Below are 20,645 nucleotides of genomic sequence, written 5' to 3'. Positions count from 1 at the left end.
ACATTATGTTGGTGTTTCCTGTATTTTGGTAGTTACCTGTACATACAGTTTAAAATCTCAGAGGTTTTAGAGTGTTGCAGGGAACACTTCACTAACTCACAAGACAGGTTGTTTTGATTGACATTTCCCACAAGCAAAGGGGCTTCCTCTCTTTCCTTCCTAACACGTCACTGTCTTTCCCTCCTGAAGATATTAGTACTCTGTCAAAAGTCAACTTTGAACATGAATACACGTGTCCTATGATGTACAGTGTACCCTCTGCTGTCACGGCCCCAGGTCTTCAGACTAAATATCAGCGCTGCGGGCAAGGCTTAGCTTAGTTAGGTGTTGACCTCTTTCATCTCTGTGAAAATGCCTGGCATCTCTATCGACCATCGTACTGTAATTTTTTCATTTGTTTATATCGGGGCAATTGGTGCCAGCAGTGTGTAGCTAGGGGAATAGAACAAGTCACAGGTGGTGTGTGAATTGTTGTGGGTTACATGGCACAGGTCATGTGCTTGTATGTGTGTAACAAGAGCTGTAAATGTCAATACATACCATTGATACAGGATATGTACTGTACTGTAGTATGCACATGTATGTGAGTGATCTTTGTGAATCTATGCTTAGTATGTTCTGTATGTATGGAGCATGTGTACAGTGTGTGTACAGTGTGTGTGTGTTACTGTGTGTTACTGTGCTTATCGGGGTGTGTGTGTGTTGGGCTACTTTTCCAGTGGAGCTGTTCAGTCAGTGTTTTCTTCTGTTTACTGCATAGCTGACATTGTTTGGGTCTGTGGCTGTGTGTGGCTGTCACTGTGGTCCCCCAAGAGGCCAGAGAGTCTAGCACTCACTGAGCCTGGTGGTCAGGAGCGAGAGGGAGGGGGTTAGGGTTTGAGAGGGAGAGATGGGGGAGGACAGACAGAGAGGGGGAGGGGGTTAGGGTTTGAGAGGGAGAGATGGGGGAGGACAGACAGAGAGGGGGAGGGGTTAAGGTTTGAGAGGGAGAGATGGGGGAGGACCGACAGAGAGAGGGAGGGGGTTAGGGTTTGAGAGGGGGAGATGGGGAGGACAGACAGAGAGAGGGAGGGGGTTAGGGTTTGAGAGGGGGAGTGGAGGACAGACAGAGAGGGGGAGGGGTTAGGGTTTGAGAGGGGGAGCTGGGGAGGACAGACAGAGAGGGGGAGGGGTTAGGGTTTGAGAGGGGGAGATGGGGGAGGACAGACAGAGAGGGGGAGGGGGTTAGGGTTTGAGAGGGGGAGATGGGGGAGGACCGACAGAGAGGGGGAGGGGGGTTAGGGTTTGAGAGGGGGAGATGGGGGAGGACCGACAGAGAGGGGAGGGGGTTAGGGTTTGAGAGGGGGAGATGGGGGAGGACCGACAGAGAGAGGGAGGGGGTTAAGGTTTGAGAGGGGGAGGACAGACAGAGAGGGGGAGGGAGGAAGGGGAAGCTTGGGAGGAGGGAAGAGCGTAAAAGAAGCGTGAGCGGGATATATATATGGATGGTCAGGAAAGAGAACAAGTAAAATAAGAGATGGGGAGAGATGAGGCAAGAGGGGAGAAGGTAGGATAAGGAGGGAGTAGGTAGAATAAGGAGAGAGAAGGTAGGATAAGGAGGGAGAAGGTTGGATAGGGAGGGAGAAGGTTGGATAAGGAGGGAGAAGGTAGGATAAGGAGGGAGAAGGTTGGATAAGGAGGGAGAAGGTTGGATAAGGAGGGAGAAGGTTGGATAAGGAGGGAGAAGGTTGGATAAGGAGGGAGAAGGTTGGATAGGGAGGGAGAAGGTAGGATAAGGAGGGAGAAGGTAGGATAAGGAAAGATAGTGAAAGGTGAGAAGAGAGGGGACAAAGTAAGAGGAGAGAAATAAATGAGAAGAGAGAGAAAAACTTGAGAGAAAGCACTGGGAGAAAAGTGGGAGGCCTGAGTGAGTAGAAGAGAAATGAGTCAGAACAATGGCTGTCTGTATTTATTTTTATATGTAGGAGTGTATTGGGTTCCATGGCTACTGGTCTCAACAGTCTAGGAGTTATTTTGAGATCTGTATCTGGACTGAAGGACTATAATCAAGAGAACATCAGGTCTACCGCTGTTGTATGCAAGCGGGAGGTTTCACTCTGATGTGTGAGTGAGAGAGAAAGAGAAATAATATATGAATGAGATGAAAGTGAAGGCTAGTGCCACAAGTTCATAATAAGCTGTCTACTCGAAACCCTAGGGCGAATTTTCATTTGGAAATACTAGAACCTAAGCACAAGTCTACCAGTATCAAAACCTGTAGGGCCATAATGCAATAATGATGTATTGGAAGGTACATAAGGTTATGTAATAACTACATTTGTAATTAGCAATTATTGTGTGTAATTTCCATAGCTTAAATATACCACGTCTAAGGGCTGTTCATAGGCACGACGCAAAGCGGTATATTGGCCATATACTCAAACTCCCAAGATGCCTTATTGCTATTATAAACCGGTTACCAACATAAATAGAACAGTAAAGAAGTATTTTTGTATCATACCCATGGTACATTGTCTGATATACACACGGCTGGAATGCTGTTACAGCCAATCAGCATCCAGGACCCAAACTACTCAGTTTATAATTTCTATTTAATCATGGATACCTTATTTTTTTATATACTGCTCTCACCAGTATAATTTCAATTCAGTTTAAACTGCAAGTCTTTCTTTTCTTTAAAGAGTTCTAATTATTCCGACTCAGATGTGATCTTAGATGTGATCTCCCTATTTTGAATCATGGAGAAATGATTTGTGGTTAACATGCTTAAGGTACAAAAATGACTTTTTTTATCATCAATTTCTCACCTCTTCCTTTGTCCCGTTTTCACTCTCTTCCCAGGTAATCACCTGATTTACACCACAAGAACAGAGTCACAACACCTGTAGAAGTTGGCAAGAGAGCAGACACACTCAGACTGGCACTCAGACTACCAACAACCAGATAATGTGCCAACAAACAATGCTCACAGCTGAAGCCTGCAAATGATGGACAAGCAAAATGGTAACAGCCTTTAAAAACATGTGAAATGTATCAACAAAAATTGGCAACTTTTTTTTCTTGTTGGTTATCTATAACTGTATGTTAGATTATTCCTAAATACATGGTTAATGGTATGATCCACATACTATAGTGCTTATTATGTGTCAATACTATGCCAACAAGTATTGAAACACTGCTATTACTCTTTTAGGAAATGGGCCCAAAGCCCCAGAGAATAGGGTGAAGGGGAAGCCTCCTCCGTACTCGGTGGAGACACCCTATGGCTTCCACCTGGACCTGGACTTCCTCAAGTACGTTGACGACATCGAGAAGGGCCACACCATAAAGAGGGTCCCCATCCAGCGCCGGAGCAGGGGGCAGAGGCCCAGCACACTCCCCAGACACCTCAACCTCTCTGGGCTTGGCTATCGGCCTACACCCTGGGGCTCCACTGGAGCTCTGGCCCCCAGGTCTCGCCTAGCCGACCCCCCCTATGGCTCCTGGGCTTATGATGGCAGGTCGTCAGCCTCCGCTGGAAGGTATAAGTCTGTGGCTGAGATGGAAGCCAGTATCCGAGCCTTTGATGAGCAGCCCTTGGGGGAGCACATCAGGCCAAATCTCCTGCGGGCCTCCAGCCTGCCTCTCACCGTCCTGCTGAGGAAAGGTTCCGAGTCAACTGAAAACCCAGCCAGTCTCCAAAGCTCCAGAGACCATCTCGGAGGAAGGGACATGTCCACAGAAGACAGCTTCTACTCCCTGGACTGCTCATCCGACTTTCGGTCAAGCCAGGACTTTTCTGGAACCCTCCGCCGCCTCACCGAAGCCCTGGAGCGCGTTGGCGAGCTGGAGGAGGAGGTCCGGGTCATCCCGGAGCTCAAGGCACAGATCTGCATCCTGCAGGAGGAGAGGGAGAGGTTCCGTCTTGGACTGAATCCCCGACCCAGATCCCAAACCCTGGTCAACGGGGCCAAAAACCCCTCTTATGCGACCTCTGACCTCAAAAGACCCAGGAAAGAAAGTAACCTCTTCACCCACAACAACGATGTCACCGATGACGACTCTAACCAGACACACGAATGGAGGACGAGCACAGACCTAGACGAGCTTCTTACAGTGACATCCCTGCAAGCCAAAGTGGCCATGCTGGAGCAAAGGCTTCATGAGAGCAGCTTGGACCTCCAGAATGCCACCTTGCTGCTGAGAGAACAACAGGAGGAGGGCCGGAGGAAGGAATTGAGGATGAAGCAGCTCACCAGAAACACTGGGGGCTGGGTGAGAGCGGAGAGAGTCCCAGTGGACCAAGATGATGAAGAGATCGATAATTATTCTAGATGGTCTTTAGCAGGTGCGCATGGTGCGTCCAGTCGAGAAATGTTTACTGAAGGAGAATCTTTGTCGACCAATGCAGTGGCCATCGGAACAAATAGACAAAACTCTGGCACTCAGATCGAGGGCCTTGGAGATCATCACATTTGGGTTTCAGCTAGCTCTTCCATGATGGAGGTCCAAGCTGGTCAACACAATTCAGAAATGGTGCTCCATCGCTTTGACAGAGAACCAGGCCTGGCAGTAACCATGGAGCACATGCCGCAGAAAGAAGCCTCCCCAGGTGGCATGGAGCAACCTGTGGCAGCCCTCCACGTGAAGAGGATCCAGGTTCTCCTGAAACAGCAGTGGGCGTGTCTGTGTGGGGGGACAGCAACAGAGGGGGGCAAGGCCCTGGAGCACCCAGACCCCAAGGTCAATTCGCTACAGGAGGAGATGATGAGTCTGGTTCATACTCTTTCCTCTTACTACAACAATGGATCCAGTGACAGAGAGGATTTTCAAGGAGGTATGGTTTATCGTCACAGAACTTTGGGTTGATTTCAAGAACTAGCATGCTCAATGGAGAATCTCCATTGAAAGTGTGTTCTAGTCCAGAAAAAGCCTGGACAGTAATGTACAGTCTACATTAACCATGTTTCCACCCACAGTTTTTATGCGAGTAAAGTCATATCGCACTAACAAAAAAAATCCCGACCGCTGTGATGTTTTGTCACAGAAATGTAAATGCCGACAGATCATTTCTTCATTCGACATGGCGGGATCTTTTTGTGTCGGTAAAATCAATTATGCGAGAAATGGCGGTGGAAACGCCTTCATGTGCAATGTGTTTGGTCCCCCACTACGACGCAGGAAACCATTCCATTTATTAGGCTACAGAGGAAATGAAATAACTTATGATGATCTTGATCTTGATGCTCCTTTCCAATAAATATCTAGGTTCTTATTCTATCTAGTGACATGATAGATGCTTGACTGCCGTTTGACAAATACAAATATTAGGCTATCCATGATACTCTCATCATGTATACTAGGCTACCCGCACAGACTAGCTGTTGGCTAGAGCGCACGTGCCAAGACCATAGTAGGCACATTTGCTATTTAACACAACAGTTTTTGTGACAAAAATATGGGTATAGTTGAAAATGCTATGGAAACATGAAAACGTAAGTGAAAAAAAAACAGCATTTTGTGTGTACTACGTCATCACGCAATGATTTTTTATCCACAATAAGTCAGTTTGTTGGAAACACATCACTGGTGGGAAAATGTGCATACTTTCTTCACGCATTTTTTTTTAATATTCGCAAGAAAATCTGTCGCCAATTGAATGGAAACCTAGTTACTGGCACTAGGAATTTTTTTCATACTCCTTAAAAAGCAAAGTGAATTCCAATGTTTATGTCTTTCATAAGTCATTAGATATATTCCAACTCATTTGAATGAGTTTAACTGTAACACAATCCATTCCCAGTGTTTTTTTTTTTTTTTTACTCCATTCACGTCATGTCAGCACATTTCACTCATAGCTTTGAGCTATTTCTCCATCTATCATGAAAGATCAGGTCTGATATGCGAGTCAATGGCGGAAATTCACTGTGCGCAAATTCCATTGCCAATTTAAAGAGACCACTTTCAGACAACTTTATTTTCCTTTCTCAAATTGAAACCCACAATTTGCTATGCAGTGTAAATTGATGGTTGTAGTTAGTCTGGCTTTATGCATGATAGTTTTTTTTTATTGATGACTGTAACTCTTCCTTTACTGTTTGTACTTGATTAAGGATTTTCTTTTTGCCATACTGGAATGCCCTGACTCAGTCCTAGGAGACTGAACCAGCACCAGTACTTCCCATTTCTTCCTTTCTTCTAAAATGAGAGCAGTTTTGGTCATAATTACAGGGAAACTATTTCGTTCTCATGCGAAGAACAATTCGAAGCTGCTACGGAAAGAACTCACCAGACCCATTTGTTTCATTAAAGCAGGGAAATGAACCGAAATGCAGTTTATATGTAGTTATCATCCAACTTGAATCTCCAATCAGAAACGATATTTTTAAAAGAATGAAACTACTAATACTAACAGATAGTTTTTGACTGGAGTTTCACTTTAATTGATAGTTATCAATGCCTCCCATTGTGATTAGGCATCCAACCATGTATAATGGACTATGTCACCAGACATTCTATCTCCTTGTCTATGTCATGGGGGCCTCCTCATCATTCTCTTATACTGTGGTTGGTCCCACTTAGCAAAGCATTTACAATTCTGTAGCTTTTTTTTTTATAAAGGGTTCATTTAGCCTTCAGTTGTGGTTGTTTTGTTTAGCTCTTTTTGTATTCAAAGTGGGAGCGTGTGATTTAACAGCTCCGGTCTTAAAATACGATCGGCCTCGTCTTTTTCTCTCTTAGCCCCGAAATCTATCATGAAGAGAAATGGCGGTGCTCAGACGTCAAAGAACCTCCACTTTGCGGGTGTTAACAGCGGGTAAGACACAAGGCTCCTGCTGTTTATTGTTGACAAATAACTAACTTGAGCATCACCCTTTGAATTTATGACCAACTTATGGCTAACCCTGACGATTTCACTGTGCAGTAACACTCATTTTGTACTGTCTGCGTTCAGCTACAGTATAAAAACCCATCATGATGGCTATAATGGCAAAGCACATTGGTTCATAATGACACTGTAGTGTCTGATTTTTTTTTACACGTGTTTAGCTTTGAAACAACACCAAATGAGGATTTGGACAGTAAGAGCCATGAGAATGTGGACATCTCCGACCTACAGCAACAGCCAGAAGGACAACTCTACCCTGGGGAGATGGTAGAGAAACCTGCAGAACATGGTGGTTCCAACCATGGAGACCAGAAAGAGGGAGACCCAAGTCAAGAGATGATGGAAGGAACCAATCCAATGGACCAAACTACTCAATATGTACATCCAGACTCACATACAGATAGTGGTGAAAATCTGAAAGCTGGCCAAAAACAGGCCAAGATAGACACCAACAAAGAGGAACCTATGGAGGCAGAACCAGACCCAAACAGAGATTCCAAACATGAACTGAAAGACAGGTGAAGGGAACTGAGTATATCTTTATATTTTTTTTGTTCATGAATTATACAATTTGAGGATCTGCCAGTTAACATTTGGGCATATTTATTTAGCAATTTTCACATTTTGAAGAGTGCCATGATTTCTTTTTCAGACTATGAAAAAACGCAATATTTATTATAATTTATTGATGTTAGTGAGAGTATATGAATATTGCTGACAATCCAACTCATGGGGCTAATGATTGTCTTTCCTCATAGGGACACTGTAGATGGAGAGTTCATAGCAGCGTGTAATTTCCTCAAAGATCACATGGACAACATGGATAACCCCAATGATGAAATGGTACGCATGGTACAGCAATACACTTAAATATTGGCATATAGGCACAACCTAATTACACAAGCATTATTCAAAAGCTCTGTGAATATCTGTTAAGATAGACTAGGCACTACCAAACACAGTGTCTTAAAGATGAACACAATTTGTGACAGCATCCTTTTTCATTTATTGAACGGAAGAGGATAGTTATGCACCTCATTTCTTTCTTTTATTTCACCTATATTTAACCAGATAAGTCAATTGAGAACTAATTCTCATTTACAATAGTGACCTGGCCAAGAGGCATAACATCGCAACAGTGAACAGGACAACACAAAATAACACAAAAAATAAATAAAAAGACACTATACAGAGGAAAGGTAAGAAATATTCACAGTGGGAGCAGAAAAGTCCAAGGCAACACAGCAGACTTAATGATCAGCAGGTACATTGATCAGATAGCAGCTCAGTTAATATGTTTTTGAAGGAGTGTGGTGGGATGAATGTGTCAAGTTTGACGGTCTTTTGCAGCTCGTTCCAATGGAATGAATGACGGCTAAAGGATGTGCGGGCTTTGGGAATGACCTGTGTGATATACAGTGCCACATTTAATTGTGTTACAAAGTGGATTCAAATGGATTTTAATAGTATTTCTTTGTAAAGAATTTACACAGAACACTAACGTCAAAGTGGAAGAGAAATTCTAACAAAAATATAGTCGTTGCATAGTTACACTGAACAAAAATATAAACGCAACATGTAAAGTGTTGGTCCCATGTTTCATGAGCTGAAATAAAAGATCCCAGAAATGTTCCACACACGCAAAAAGCTTATTTCTCTCAAATGTTGTGCACAAATTTGTTTTCATCCCTGTTAGTGAGCATTTCTCCTTTGCCATGATGATCCATCCACCTGACAGGTGTGGCATAGCAAGAAGCTGATCATTACACAGGTGCACCTTGTCCTGGGAACAATAAAATGCCAATCAACAATGCCACAGATGTCTCAGGTTTCGAGGGCGTGTTCAATTGGCATGCAGACTGCAGGAATGTTCACCAGAGAATTTCATTTTTGTTTCTCTACCATAAGCCACCTCCAATGTCACTTTAGAGAATTTGGCAGTAAGTCCAACTGGCCTCACAACCGCAGACCACATGTATGGCGTCGTGTGGGTGAGCGGTTTGCTGATGTCAAGGTTGTGAACAGAGTGCTCGATGGTGGCGGTGGGGTTATGGTATGAAAAGTCCAAGGCAACACAGCAGACTTAATGGGCAGGCATAAGCTACGGATAACGAACACAATTACATTTTATCGATGGCAGTTTGAATACACAGAGACACCGTGATGATATCCTGAAGCCCATTGTCGAGTCATTCATCCACCACCATCACGTACACAATTCCTAGAAGCTGAAAATGCCCCAGTTCTTCCATGGCCTGCATACTCACCAGACATGTCACCCATTGAGCATGTTTGGATTGATGTGTACGATAGTGTGTTCCAGTTCCCGCCAATATCCAGAAACTTTGCACAGCCATTGAAAAGGAGTGGGACAACATTCCACAGGCCACAATCAACAGCCTGAATAACTCTATGTGAAGGAGAAGTCCGGCACTGCATGAGGCAAATGGTGTTCACACCTGATACTGGTTTTCTGATCCACGCCCCTACCTTTTTTTTAAGGTATCTGTGACCAACAGATGCATATCTGTATTTCCAGTCATGTGAAATCCATAGATTAGGGCCTAATGAATTCATTTCAACTAACTGATTTCCTTATATGAACTGTAACTAAGTAAAATCTTAGTTGAATTTATATTTTTGTTCAGTGTATTTAGCTCCTTTGTTTAGCCAAGACTAAATTATTTCAGGAGTAAAATGTGGCTTAACAAATCACAACTTACATGGACTCACTCTGTGTTAAATAATAGGGGTTGACATGAGTTCCCTAAAACGCTACCTAAAACACTTCTGCGAGCAGGCCTTTCTAATCGACCTGGCCCGGGTATCCTGGAAGGATATTGACCTCATCCCGTCAGTAGAGGATGCCTGGTTATTCTTGAAAAGTGCTTTCCTCACCATCTTAAATAAGTATGCCCCATTCAAAAAAATGTAGAACCAGGAACAGATATAGCCCTTGGTTCACTCCAGACCTGACTGCCCTTGACCAGCACAAAAACATCCTGTGGCGTACCTCATTAGCATCGAATAGCCCCAGCGATATGCAACTTTCAGGGAAGTTAGGAACCAATATACACAGGCAGTTAGTAAAGCAAAAGCTAGCTTTTTCAAGCAGAAATTTTCATCCTGTAGCACTAATTCCAAAAAGTTCTGGGACACTGTAAAGTCAATGGAGAATAAGAGCACCTCCTCCCAGCTGCCCCCTGCACTGAGGATAGGAAACACTTTCACCACCGATAAATCCACGATAATTGAGAATTTCAATAAGCATTTTTCTACAGCTGGCCATGCTTTCCACCTGGCTACCCCAACCCCGGTCAACAGCCCTGCACTCCCCACAGCAACTTGCCCAAGCCTCCCCCATTTCTCCTTCACCCAAATCCAGATAGCTGATGTTCTGAAAGAGTTGCAAAATCTGGACCCCTACAAATCAGCTGGGCTAGACAATCTGGACCCTATCTTTCTAAAATTATCCGCCGCAATTGTTGCAACCCCTATTACTAGCCTGTTCAACCTCTCTTTCATATCGTCTGAGATCCCCAAAGATTGGAAAGCTGCCGCGGTCATCCCCCTCTTCAAAGGGGGAGACACTCTAGACCCAAACTGTTACAGACCTATATCTATCCTACCCTGCCTTTCTAAAGTCTTCGAAAGACAAGTTAACAAACAGATCACCGACCATTTTGAATCCGACCGTACCTTCTCCGCCACGCAATCTGGTTTCCGAGCTGGTCATGGGTGCACCTCAGCCGCGCTCAAGGTCCTAAACAATATCATAACCGCCATCGATTAAAGACAATACTGTGCAGCCGTATTCATCGCCCTGCCCAAGGCTTTCGGCTCTGTCAATCACCACATTCTTATCGGCAGACTCAACAGCCTTGGTTTCTGAAATTGACTGCCTCGCCTGGTTCACCAACTACTTCTCAAACAGAGTTCAGTGTGTCAAATCGGAGGGCCTGTTGTCCGGACCTCTGGCAGTCTCTATGGGGGTACCACAGGGTTAAATTCTCGGGTTAAATTCTCAGGCCGACAACATCAATGATGTTGCTCTTGCTGCTGGTGATTCTCTGATCCACCTCTATGCAGACAACACCATTCTGTGTACATCTGGCCCTTCTTTGGACACTGTGTTAACTAACCTCCAGACGAGCTTCAATGCCATAGAACACTCCTTCCGTGGCCTCTAACTGCTCTTAAATGCAAGTAAAACTAAATGTATACTCTTCAACCGATCGCTGCCCGCACCTGCCCGCCCGTCCAGCATCACTACTCTGGATGGTTCTGACTTAGAATATGTGGACAACTACAAATACCTAGGTGTCTGGTTAGACTGTAAACTCTCCTTCCAGACTCACATTAAGCATCTCCAAACCAAAATTAAATCTAGAATTGGCTTCCTATTTCGCAACAAAGCATTCTTCACTCATGCTACCAAACAACCCTTGTAAAACTGACTATCCTACTGATCCTTGACTTCGGCGATGTCATTTACAAAATAGCCTCCAACACTCTACTCAGCAAATTGGATGCAGTCTATCACAGTGCCATCCGTTTTGTCACCAAAGCCCCATATACTACCCACCACTGCGACCTGTATGCTCTCGTTGGCTGGCCCTCGCTTCATATTCGTCACCAAACCCACTGGCTCCAGGCCATCTATAAGTCTTTGGTAGGTAAAGCCCTGCCTTATCTCAGGTCGATGGTCACCATATCAGCACCCACCCGTAGCACGCGCTCCAGCAGGTATATTTCACTGGTCACCCCCAAAGCCAATTCCTACTTTGGCTGCCTTTCCTTCCAGTTCTTTGCTGCCAATGACTGGAACAAATTGCAAAAATCACCGAAGCTGGAGACTCATATCTCCCTCACTAACTTTAAGCATCACATGTCATAGCAGCTCACAGATCATTGCACCTGTACATAACCCATCTGTAAACAGCCCATCCAACTACCTCATCCCCATTTTTTTGCTCCTTTGCACCCCAGTATCTCTACTTGCACATTCATCTTCTGCACATCTATCACTCTAGTGTTAATTGGTAAATTGTAATTACTTCGCCTCTACGGCCTATTTATTGCCTTACCTCCCTAGTCTTACCTCATTTGCACACATTGTATATAGATTTTTTTTCTATTGTGTTATTGACTGTATGTTTGTTTATTCCATGTGTAACTCTGTGTTGTTGTTTGTGTCGCACTGCTTTGCTTTATCTTGGCCAGGTCGCAGTTGTAAATGAGAACTTATTCTCAACTAGCCTACCTGGTTAAATAAAGGTGAAATTAAAATAAATAAATACATACAACATTTGTAAGGTCCCTCAGTCAAGTATTGAATTTCAAGCAGAGATTCAATTACAAAGACCAGGGAGATTTTTGAAAGCCTCATAAAGAAGGTCAGTGATTGGTAGATGGGTAACAATAACAAATCAGACATTGAATATATCTTTATGGTTAAGTTAATAATTATGCTGTGGATTATCTATTAAACCACCCAGACACAAAGATACAGTCGTCCTTCTGAACTGAGCTGCAGGTAAGGAATGAAACTGTTTAGGGATGTTACCATGAGGCCATTGGTGATTTTAGAACAGCTACAGAGTTGAATGGCTGTGATGGTAGAAAACTATGGATGGATCAAAAACATTGTAGTGACTTCACAATAATGATCTAAGTGAAAATAACAATACAAATACAGAATAAAATACAGAATAAAAATATTCCAAAACATGCATCTTGTATGCAACAAGGCACTAAAGTAATACTGCAAAAAAATAACACAGCAAAGGAATAGTTTTTGGGCTAAATGCAAAGCCTTATGTTTGGGGCAAATCTAATACAACACATCACGGAGTAATTGCCTCCTTATTTTAAAACATAGTGGTATGCTTGACATTGGCAAATACTGGGGAGTTTTTCAGTATGAAAAGAAACTGAATGGAGCTAAGCACAGGCAAAATCCTTAAGGAAAACCTGCTTCAGTATGCCTTACACCAGACACCGGGGGAGGAATTCCCCTTTCAGCGGGACAATAACCTACAACACAAGGCCAAAACAACGCTGGAGTTGCTTACCAAGAAAAGAGTGAATGTTCCTGAGTGGCCATGTTACAAATTTGACTTAAATCTGCATGGAAATACATGGCAAGACTTGAAAATTGCTGTCTAGCCATGATCCCCAAAATCTTGACAGAGTTTGAAGAATTTCGAAAAGAATAATGGGGAAATATTGCACAATTCAGGTGTGCAAAGCTCTTAGACACTTACCCAAGAAGACTCACAGCTGTAATTGCTACCAAAGGTGTTTTTAACATGTATTGACTCAGGTAGCTGAATACGTATGCAATGGCGTTTATTAATCATTAAAGAAAAAATGTTTCTTCCACTTTGACATTACAGAGTCTTTTGTGTAGATTGTTGACAAAAAAGACAATTAAGTCCATTTTAATCTAACTTTGTAACACAATCAAAATGTGAAGAAACCCAAGGGGTCTGAATACTTTTGCAAGGCACTGTATCTACAGTAACAGAGCGCAGGATGCTATTGTTAGTGGAGATGTTGAGGAGTGAGCTGAGGTAGAGGGGGGACTTGCCTATGAGGGACTTGTAAATAAATTGGTACCAGTGGGTCTGGCGTCGTGTACTGTATGTAATGAGGGCCAGTTGACCAGGGTGCAAAGGTCACAGTGATGAGTGTTGAAAGGGGCACTGGTAACAACCCACTGGGCACACACTGGTTAAATCAATGTTGTTTCCACGTCATTTGAATTCAACTAATGTAGTATAGACGTTGAATTGATGTCTGTGCCCAGTGGGAAAGCGGTTGGCAGTGTGGTAAATGGCGTCTAGTTTATTGAGGGAGGTTTTGGGGGCAAGCCTGTAAACTACATTGCCATAATCCAGGATTGGCAGGATGGTCATTTTTACAAGGATGCGCATGGCAGTGTGGGTGAGGGATGTTTTGTTGAAGTAGAGGAAACCAAATTCTGGATTGAACTTTAGACTTAAGGTGGGTGACGTGGGTATGGAATGAGAGTGATCAGTCCAGCCATATACCAAGATATTTATAAGTGTCGGTATACAGTACTCTAGCTCAGACCATTTCAGGGTGAGAATGTTAGGAGGGCAGGTAGGTTCCGGTTGAAGAGCACATCATTTTGTTGGTATTGAGTAGTAGGTGAAGGTCAGATAAAGCATGCTGGATGTTGTTAAGGCTATGTTGTAGGGTGGTCAGCACGGACACTTTCATTAGTGCTATTAGCCTCAAACTGTCTATCTGCTGTATGCATTTTCTCTCGGAAATATCCAAGCATTATGAATAGAAGTTGCCCTCAGATACAGATCTTGGACCAGCTTACCCTCCATTTTGGGGAGAAAAACGGTCAAATTTAATCTGCTCCCCAGAGGCGGGCGTTGGTGGTGCTGTTCCGAGATTGGTTCCGGGTGGCGGCTGAGGAGGACTCCTTGGCCAATACCGTGTCTGTGTACCTCAGAGAGGTGAGGAAGGCCACGCCCTCGCTCCTCCCCTTCCTTGTTAACATGGCGGACGACAACGGCAACACAGTGTTGCACTACAGCGTATCCCATGCCAACTACCCCATCGTCAGCCTGCTACTGGACACAGGTTGGTACCACTGTGGTGTGTTATTACACAGCTATGGGGCAATCTAAGGTAAAACAGTGAGTGAGTGAGTGAGTGAGTGAGTGAGTGAGTGAGTGAGTGAGTGAGTGAGTGAGTGAGTGAGTGAGTGAGTGAGTGAGTATAAACACTTATTGTATGGAATTCTGTTTATCTAAATGGTTATACATTTGTACTTATGATTCCATATCTGTTCATCCACTGATGATAGACCATGTTGCCTTATAGCCTCATAGAACAATTCAGCAAAAACACAAGTTGACATTGTGTATTGAGCATTCCAATACACCGTATGTGTTCCTAAATGTGTGTGTGTGTGTGTTTGCCCTTCCCCATACAGGTGTGTGTGAGGTGGACCTCCAGAACAAGGCTGGGTACACAACGGTGATGCTGGCCTCCCTAACGGCCCCTGACGGCTCTGGGGACATGGAGGTGGTCCGCAGGCTCATGGAGCTGGGGGACGTCAACGCTCGAGCCAGCCAGGTCACTACCTCTATAACTGCCAAGTACACACCTCATACTTCATCCTAACACTCTTATATGGCACATAATGTACTATACGTCCAAGTATCTTAGTATTCCAAATGTATAACTGTGAGTTGTCCAAACGGTTCCATAACACAAAGCAATAGACGAGAATGGCTCCAACAATCCACAGTGGGTGTTTCAGAGTTACATACAGTAACATGGTGGTTATAGCTATGAAACATCAAAGTCATGTACAGTAAATTGGACCTGTGCAGTGAGTCCTTTTTAGAATAATAATAGATTTCAATGTTCATGTCGCAGACTATAAACTATAAACCATATGAATCCGCACCAAGGGCCAGTGGTCTGTCAAGCTGCTCACACAGAGGGTAATATGGCTTTAATAAACAGAGGCTTACAGCTCTGCTTTGGAGAGAGGAGATATCGAGTTGACCTTTACAGCGCTCCCATGCGGCCAGGGTTAGGATGAATCACCTCTGTACCACCGAGAGCAGTGGGAGAAACCGGTAGCCTGGTTACACCAGAATGAACACTGTGCTCACCATTGTTTCAGAGCAGCATTCAGTCTGGTTTAACCAGGCTAAGGTACTGGAGCATGAACACCCTTAAGTTTCTGGCATGGCTACAGAAGACTGGAGGTTATCATGAGCTCTCTCCTGCTGCCTGGACCTCTGTCCTCTCATCTCCTCTCACATACAGAGAGAGCTTCAATCTTCTCCATAATTACTCAAAAACCAAATTACACTAAAACCATAATAACATGTCTTAACGGACCCATGGGCCGCGCCTAGGGCTGTTGCGGTGGCTGTATTACTGCCACACCGGTAGTCATGAGTCATGACTGCAGTAAAATTCCACGTGACCATCACGGTAATCTTCTCTTATGCACTCTGGACATGCGTTGGTAGTACCCAACTCGCTAACGACCATCAGGTCACTAATGGGCTGATACTCAGGGCTCTACTGTCCCTCTACCCACTATGACATCAATGCAAATCCAGTCGAAAACCACATCAAACACTTGTCATCAAAACATGATCATGCTTTTAAAACTCACCTCACTGTGATGATCAATTTGAAGATCAATTTAAAACACCCATACGCATATTAGAGTTTATGCATACCCCATAGGTATGTTTTGATTTCTAAGACATTCTAAGGTTTGCATCATACCCAACTAAAGTTGCCAAATAACTCAAAATCTAGCAGATAGGACCTGTTTCAAATGATCACTTTCATGCTCAACATATCCACATCATATGAGCACTCTCTACAGAATGGGATATATATCCTTTCTATTTTATTCAGCTAAGATCAATTATATTCTTCTTCCTATAAAATCATATAATTTAAAATAATGGCATAAGCATCTCTTGTCTGCTAAATGAACCAGCCTACAGCCTATGGCACGGCACATAGCCAGATAACATACAGTAGACCAACTAATTTTCTGTTCTTCTGAAATACATTTTCTTCATATCATAAGGTTTCTTTAGACCTGCCTAAAATAAATCATGGATTTATTGTGATGGTGTATATTAAATTGATTTATTCAACTTTTTCAAATGTTCCAAAGATGTGCATCAGCGGCTTGTAAGCGTGGAGACCTGGAGATGCTAAACGTGTTTATGTTCATTAACGGGTCAATTACCATGAGACCGGAAGTCTTTTGCATAACAATAACCGGCGGACAAAATTTCATGACCACCATAGGCCTAGCCTGCATACTTTGTTTCTCTCTCTTTTAAACACACAGTAAAATATTATCCCATAAGACTGGCCTAAAGATGAACCATCCCACCAGGAATTTACCACAACTTCCTTATGGCCAGTCAGTTTCAGCTCGGCATATTGAGATGATTCTCCGCTTGGCCCTCCTCATCCCTCTCCCTGTCTCTCTCCCTCCAGGGGGGTCAGACAGCTCTGATGCTAGCAGTGAGACATGGCCGGGGCCTGATGGTGCGTCTGCTGCTACGCTGCGGGGCCGACCCCAATGTCCAGGACCGCCAGGGGGCCACGGCCCTCATGTGTGCCTGTGAGAGGGGCCACACACACGTTGCCCGGCTTCTGCTGGAGAGGGCTGAGTGTGACACCAGCCTCACAGACCAGGTGAGTGTTGGATGGATAGACTAGAGAATACACAAACACATGTGCATAGACACACACACTACACGCATAGTGTGTAGTAGCATCTTAAACAGGTTTTTCCCTGTGCAGTAGGTCAGGATTTGGTATCTGGTGCTAACAGGAAGTCAATGCCTGCAATATGTCACTGGCTCTCATTGTGCCTGTTGGACAACTCAGGAAGAGAAACAGATTGACAGTGCACTTTATCATACACACAAACACAGATATGGATGCACACACACACACGCACACACACAATCCCCCACCCCCCTGCAAGCCCTCAGTTACTAACCACGACTTCAGGAGTAAGCAATACATCTAACATCCAGACCCTATGCCACCTAGTGGACAAGTATACAAAATACGCCCTTGGGGGAATAAGAGCGCCTCAAGTATTGCCATTATAAGATTCAGTGTGAACAGGATGTCAGTCCTCTTTTCCTCACTAGAATTAGCGCCTTTGCTGAAAGAGCAGCTTAGGCTATTTGAAGCATTTCAAAGCCCAAATACCTCGGCTGCGTCCCAAGTGGAACCTTATTCTCTATGGGCCTTGGTCAAAAGTAGTGGACTAAATAGGAAATAGGGTGCCAGTTGGGGGGCATCCCTTGACTCAGCGATTAGCTCGACGTAGCCCAGTGAGGTTTGCCTCTACAATAGGCTTCATTAATCCTCAGAGAGCTAGCAGAGCGTTAGCCAGGCGGTCACGCTTAGCTCACTAAAAAGAGGAGAGAGGAAAGCTCTCACGATTAAGGGCCTCCTGCCTTGAATTGACACTATCCTAGATGCAAAAGTGTTAATTGTATAAATTCTAATTCACCCGGGAATGTGCACTCTACCGTTCTCTCTCATGTTGTCTATATCACTGTCGTTTCGCATGGTAATATACCTTAGTAGTGTGTGCCAAACCTTTCCTCAAGTACCCCCACCCATTCCACTTATTTGATGTATTCTAGTACGAGCACACCTGATTCAATTGGTTAACTAATCATCAAGCCCTTCATTAGTTGAATCAGCTGTGTTAGTACTGGAAAAGAAACAAAAAAATGCAGGTACTCGAGGAGAGGTTTGGGAAACAATGCCTTCACATAAACCAGAATGGTTTAAACTGTTTAGTGCATACCTCAAGTGTTGACCTTCTCTGCTTTCTTCCGCCTCTTTTCCTCTTCCAGCGTGGTCGCACGGCCCTCTTCGTGGCCCAGCAGGGGTCCTACGGTGACATCACAGCCCTCATCCAGGCCCACCACACACACGCTGGGACATCTCTCTGAGACCTTGACCCCCCTGTTCCCGTGGATAGGTCAAAGACACAGACGCCACAGTGCAAGGAACGTCCAATCCTAAATGGCAACTTTTTCCCTACTGTATATAGTGCACTTTTGACTACAACCTAATTAGCTAAGTACATCTAAAAGCTATGGTAGAAAACTGTGTTGGTAGCCTTCTGGCTGTCACTTGACTTCTCCAACACTCACCACTTACTGAGCTCAGCATGTCATGTTAGCATTTCTCACTGACTTCAAGTACTAGGCTCTGGCCAAAAGTAGTGCACTATACAGTAGGGAACAGAGTGCCATTTCAGACACAACCGAAGATCCCTCACCTCTGCTCGTCTGATTCGGAGGTGGCCCGTCTCTCTTCTCATTTCCATCTTGGGCCACTAAGGTTCAGGTTGGGAGGTCAATGTCATTCACTATTCCCAACCATGCTTGGAGTTAGCTCTTCAGTTCACTTCCTGTTCCTGGACAGGAAAACATTTTATTTTAAGACTCTTGTGTGCCAGTGTTATTATGACAGGCGTGCACAGCTCCAAACTTTGGAGGGCGATATTGTCTGCTGGTTTTTGTCCTATTCAAATTGATCCAGGTGTCTATTCCTACCTGGGCAAATAGCAAAGTGAACTCGTCAGCCGAGTTCCACAATGGGAGATTTTAAAAAAACTAACAGCCAAACTGCGGCCCTTGAGACCTCAAGCCGTCTATCCCTGTGTTCTTTTCGAAAATCCATTATTACAGTATATGCTGGACCACCAAATGGGTGGATGGGTTGATTGCTCTGCTGGTACTGTATACGTTTCAGTGCCGTTATGCTATCCTCTGTATGGCATTAGGGGAGTGACAATGCTCTATCTGTGTGTCAATGCCTTTACATCCCTTCACATGGCCTTTGTTGTGGGACTTCTATTTTTAATATGTATTATTTTGACTCAGCCTTACACCATCTCTACCATGTGCAACAGGGAAGAGAGCAACTGTGTTAGATAATATAGAAATCTCAGAGAAATCGAATCTAGTTGGTATTCAGGTCTGCACCACTACCCCCTGGGCATTTCATTCAGCTAGAGATAATTATTACAGTAAATATGCAGTACATTTACATTGATGCTTGTCTGGATTGAACTGTTTCCCACTATCAGCAAAATGTTGCATGCATTTTAAAATATCAGTGCGCTATACTGGTAAAGTTTGTTTCATTATTATCAATATCCATTATAGACAAACCAGACAGTGGATTTCTCTACTCATTTTGTATGCATTACTCTTAAAGCTAAGCAAGATTGCTGACATATGACAGTTTGAATAAAATGTCTGATGTTTGCCAATGATTTTGTATTGATATGGGGGAAAACACATCACATCCATTGTACTGTCTATGTAATGGCCAGCTGATGGCGCTACTTTTCCATACTGTTATAACTGCACGCATGCAATGAATGCTGTCCTGACTGAATGTCTTTCAATTCAGACACATACATTCTGTACGTACGAGATTAGGAGATATACAATCCCTTTGTAATATGACACACAATTCTTTCTGGGTGAGTGCTACTCGTTGGTAGTAGTGCGTCTGGATAAGGTGAGTCCGCCCCCATGAAATGCCAAAATGCTTTTAGCAAATTTACAAAAAGCTCCAAATCCATTACTAGTATTATAATAATCATACAAGCATTCAAAGTAATCCACCTTGCGCTTACACTTTGAAATTCAATGCCCTGTCAGCCATAATAGACGATATGAATTCTTGGCACTGGACCGGTAGGTCTCATTCTCTATGCTGGTATGTGTATGTATGTGTGAGGCTTGGCTGCATGGAGAGATGGAAATTGTGTGTGAGAAATAAGGCTGAGATAGAGGCAGTGTGTGTGATAGTGAAAGAGAGAATGTGTGTGTGTGCACGTGGTTGGCTTTATCACCATGGCAGCAAAGCCCCACATTTCCCCATGGGATCCCCAGGATGCCTGTTGCTATCTGTCACACTGACCCCACGCCTGCAGTGTTGCATCCCCGTCACACAAAGAAGAGACTGAGTCAGCACTATACTGTATCTATTACAGCCACACACACACACACACACACACACACACACACGCTCGCTCGCACATAAGCATGCAAGCACACCAACACACAACCACACACACTTCCATCCCTGTTACAGAATCCAACAACAACTGCAATACCAAGTAAATATAAAGAGAGACATACTGTATGTCATTTATATTCATACAGTATATGGTGTGTGTGATGCA

General features: G+C 44.0%; 1 protein-coding gene across 1 annotated transcript in view; it reads left to right on the top strand.

Annotated features, from left to right (window-relative positions):
* Nucleotides 1-19,724, top strand: part of LOC106568717 (KN motif and ankyrin repeat domain-containing protein 4) — a 31,509-nt gene extending 11,785 nt beyond the window's left edge. Inside the window, exons 2-10 of the mRNA XM_014139296.2 lie at nt 2,842-3,003; nt 3,194-4,816; nt 6,721-6,796; nt 7,030-7,386; nt 7,627-7,711; nt 14,272-14,491; nt 14,847-14,989; nt 16,904-17,104; nt 18,292-19,724. Of these exons, the coding sequence (XP_013994771.2) occupies nt 2,985-3,003; nt 3,194-4,816; nt 6,721-6,796; nt 7,030-7,386; nt 7,627-7,711; nt 14,272-14,491; nt 14,847-14,989; nt 16,904-17,104; nt 18,292-18,390 (2,823 nt within the window). The 5' untranslated portion in view covers nt 2,842-2,984 and the 3' untranslated portion in view covers nt 18,391-19,724. The remainder of the gene's footprint in view (nt 1-2,841; nt 3,004-3,193; nt 4,817-6,720; nt 6,797-7,029; nt 7,387-7,626; nt 7,712-14,271; nt 14,492-14,846; nt 14,990-16,903; nt 17,105-18,291) is intronic.
* The last annotated feature ends 921 nt before the right edge of the window (nt 19,725-20,645 follow it).

Source organism: Salmo salar, chromosome ssa14 (assembly GCF_905237065.1).
Source record: "Salmo salar chromosome ssa14, Ssal_v3.1, whole genome shotgun sequence".
In the NCBI taxonomy this organism is placed as follows: domain Eukaryota; kingdom Metazoa; phylum Chordata; class Actinopteri; order Salmoniformes; family Salmonidae; genus Salmo; species Salmo salar.
The sequence above is the reverse complement of the archived record's forward strand: the minus strand, read 5'-3'. Positions and strand labels throughout refer to the sequence as shown.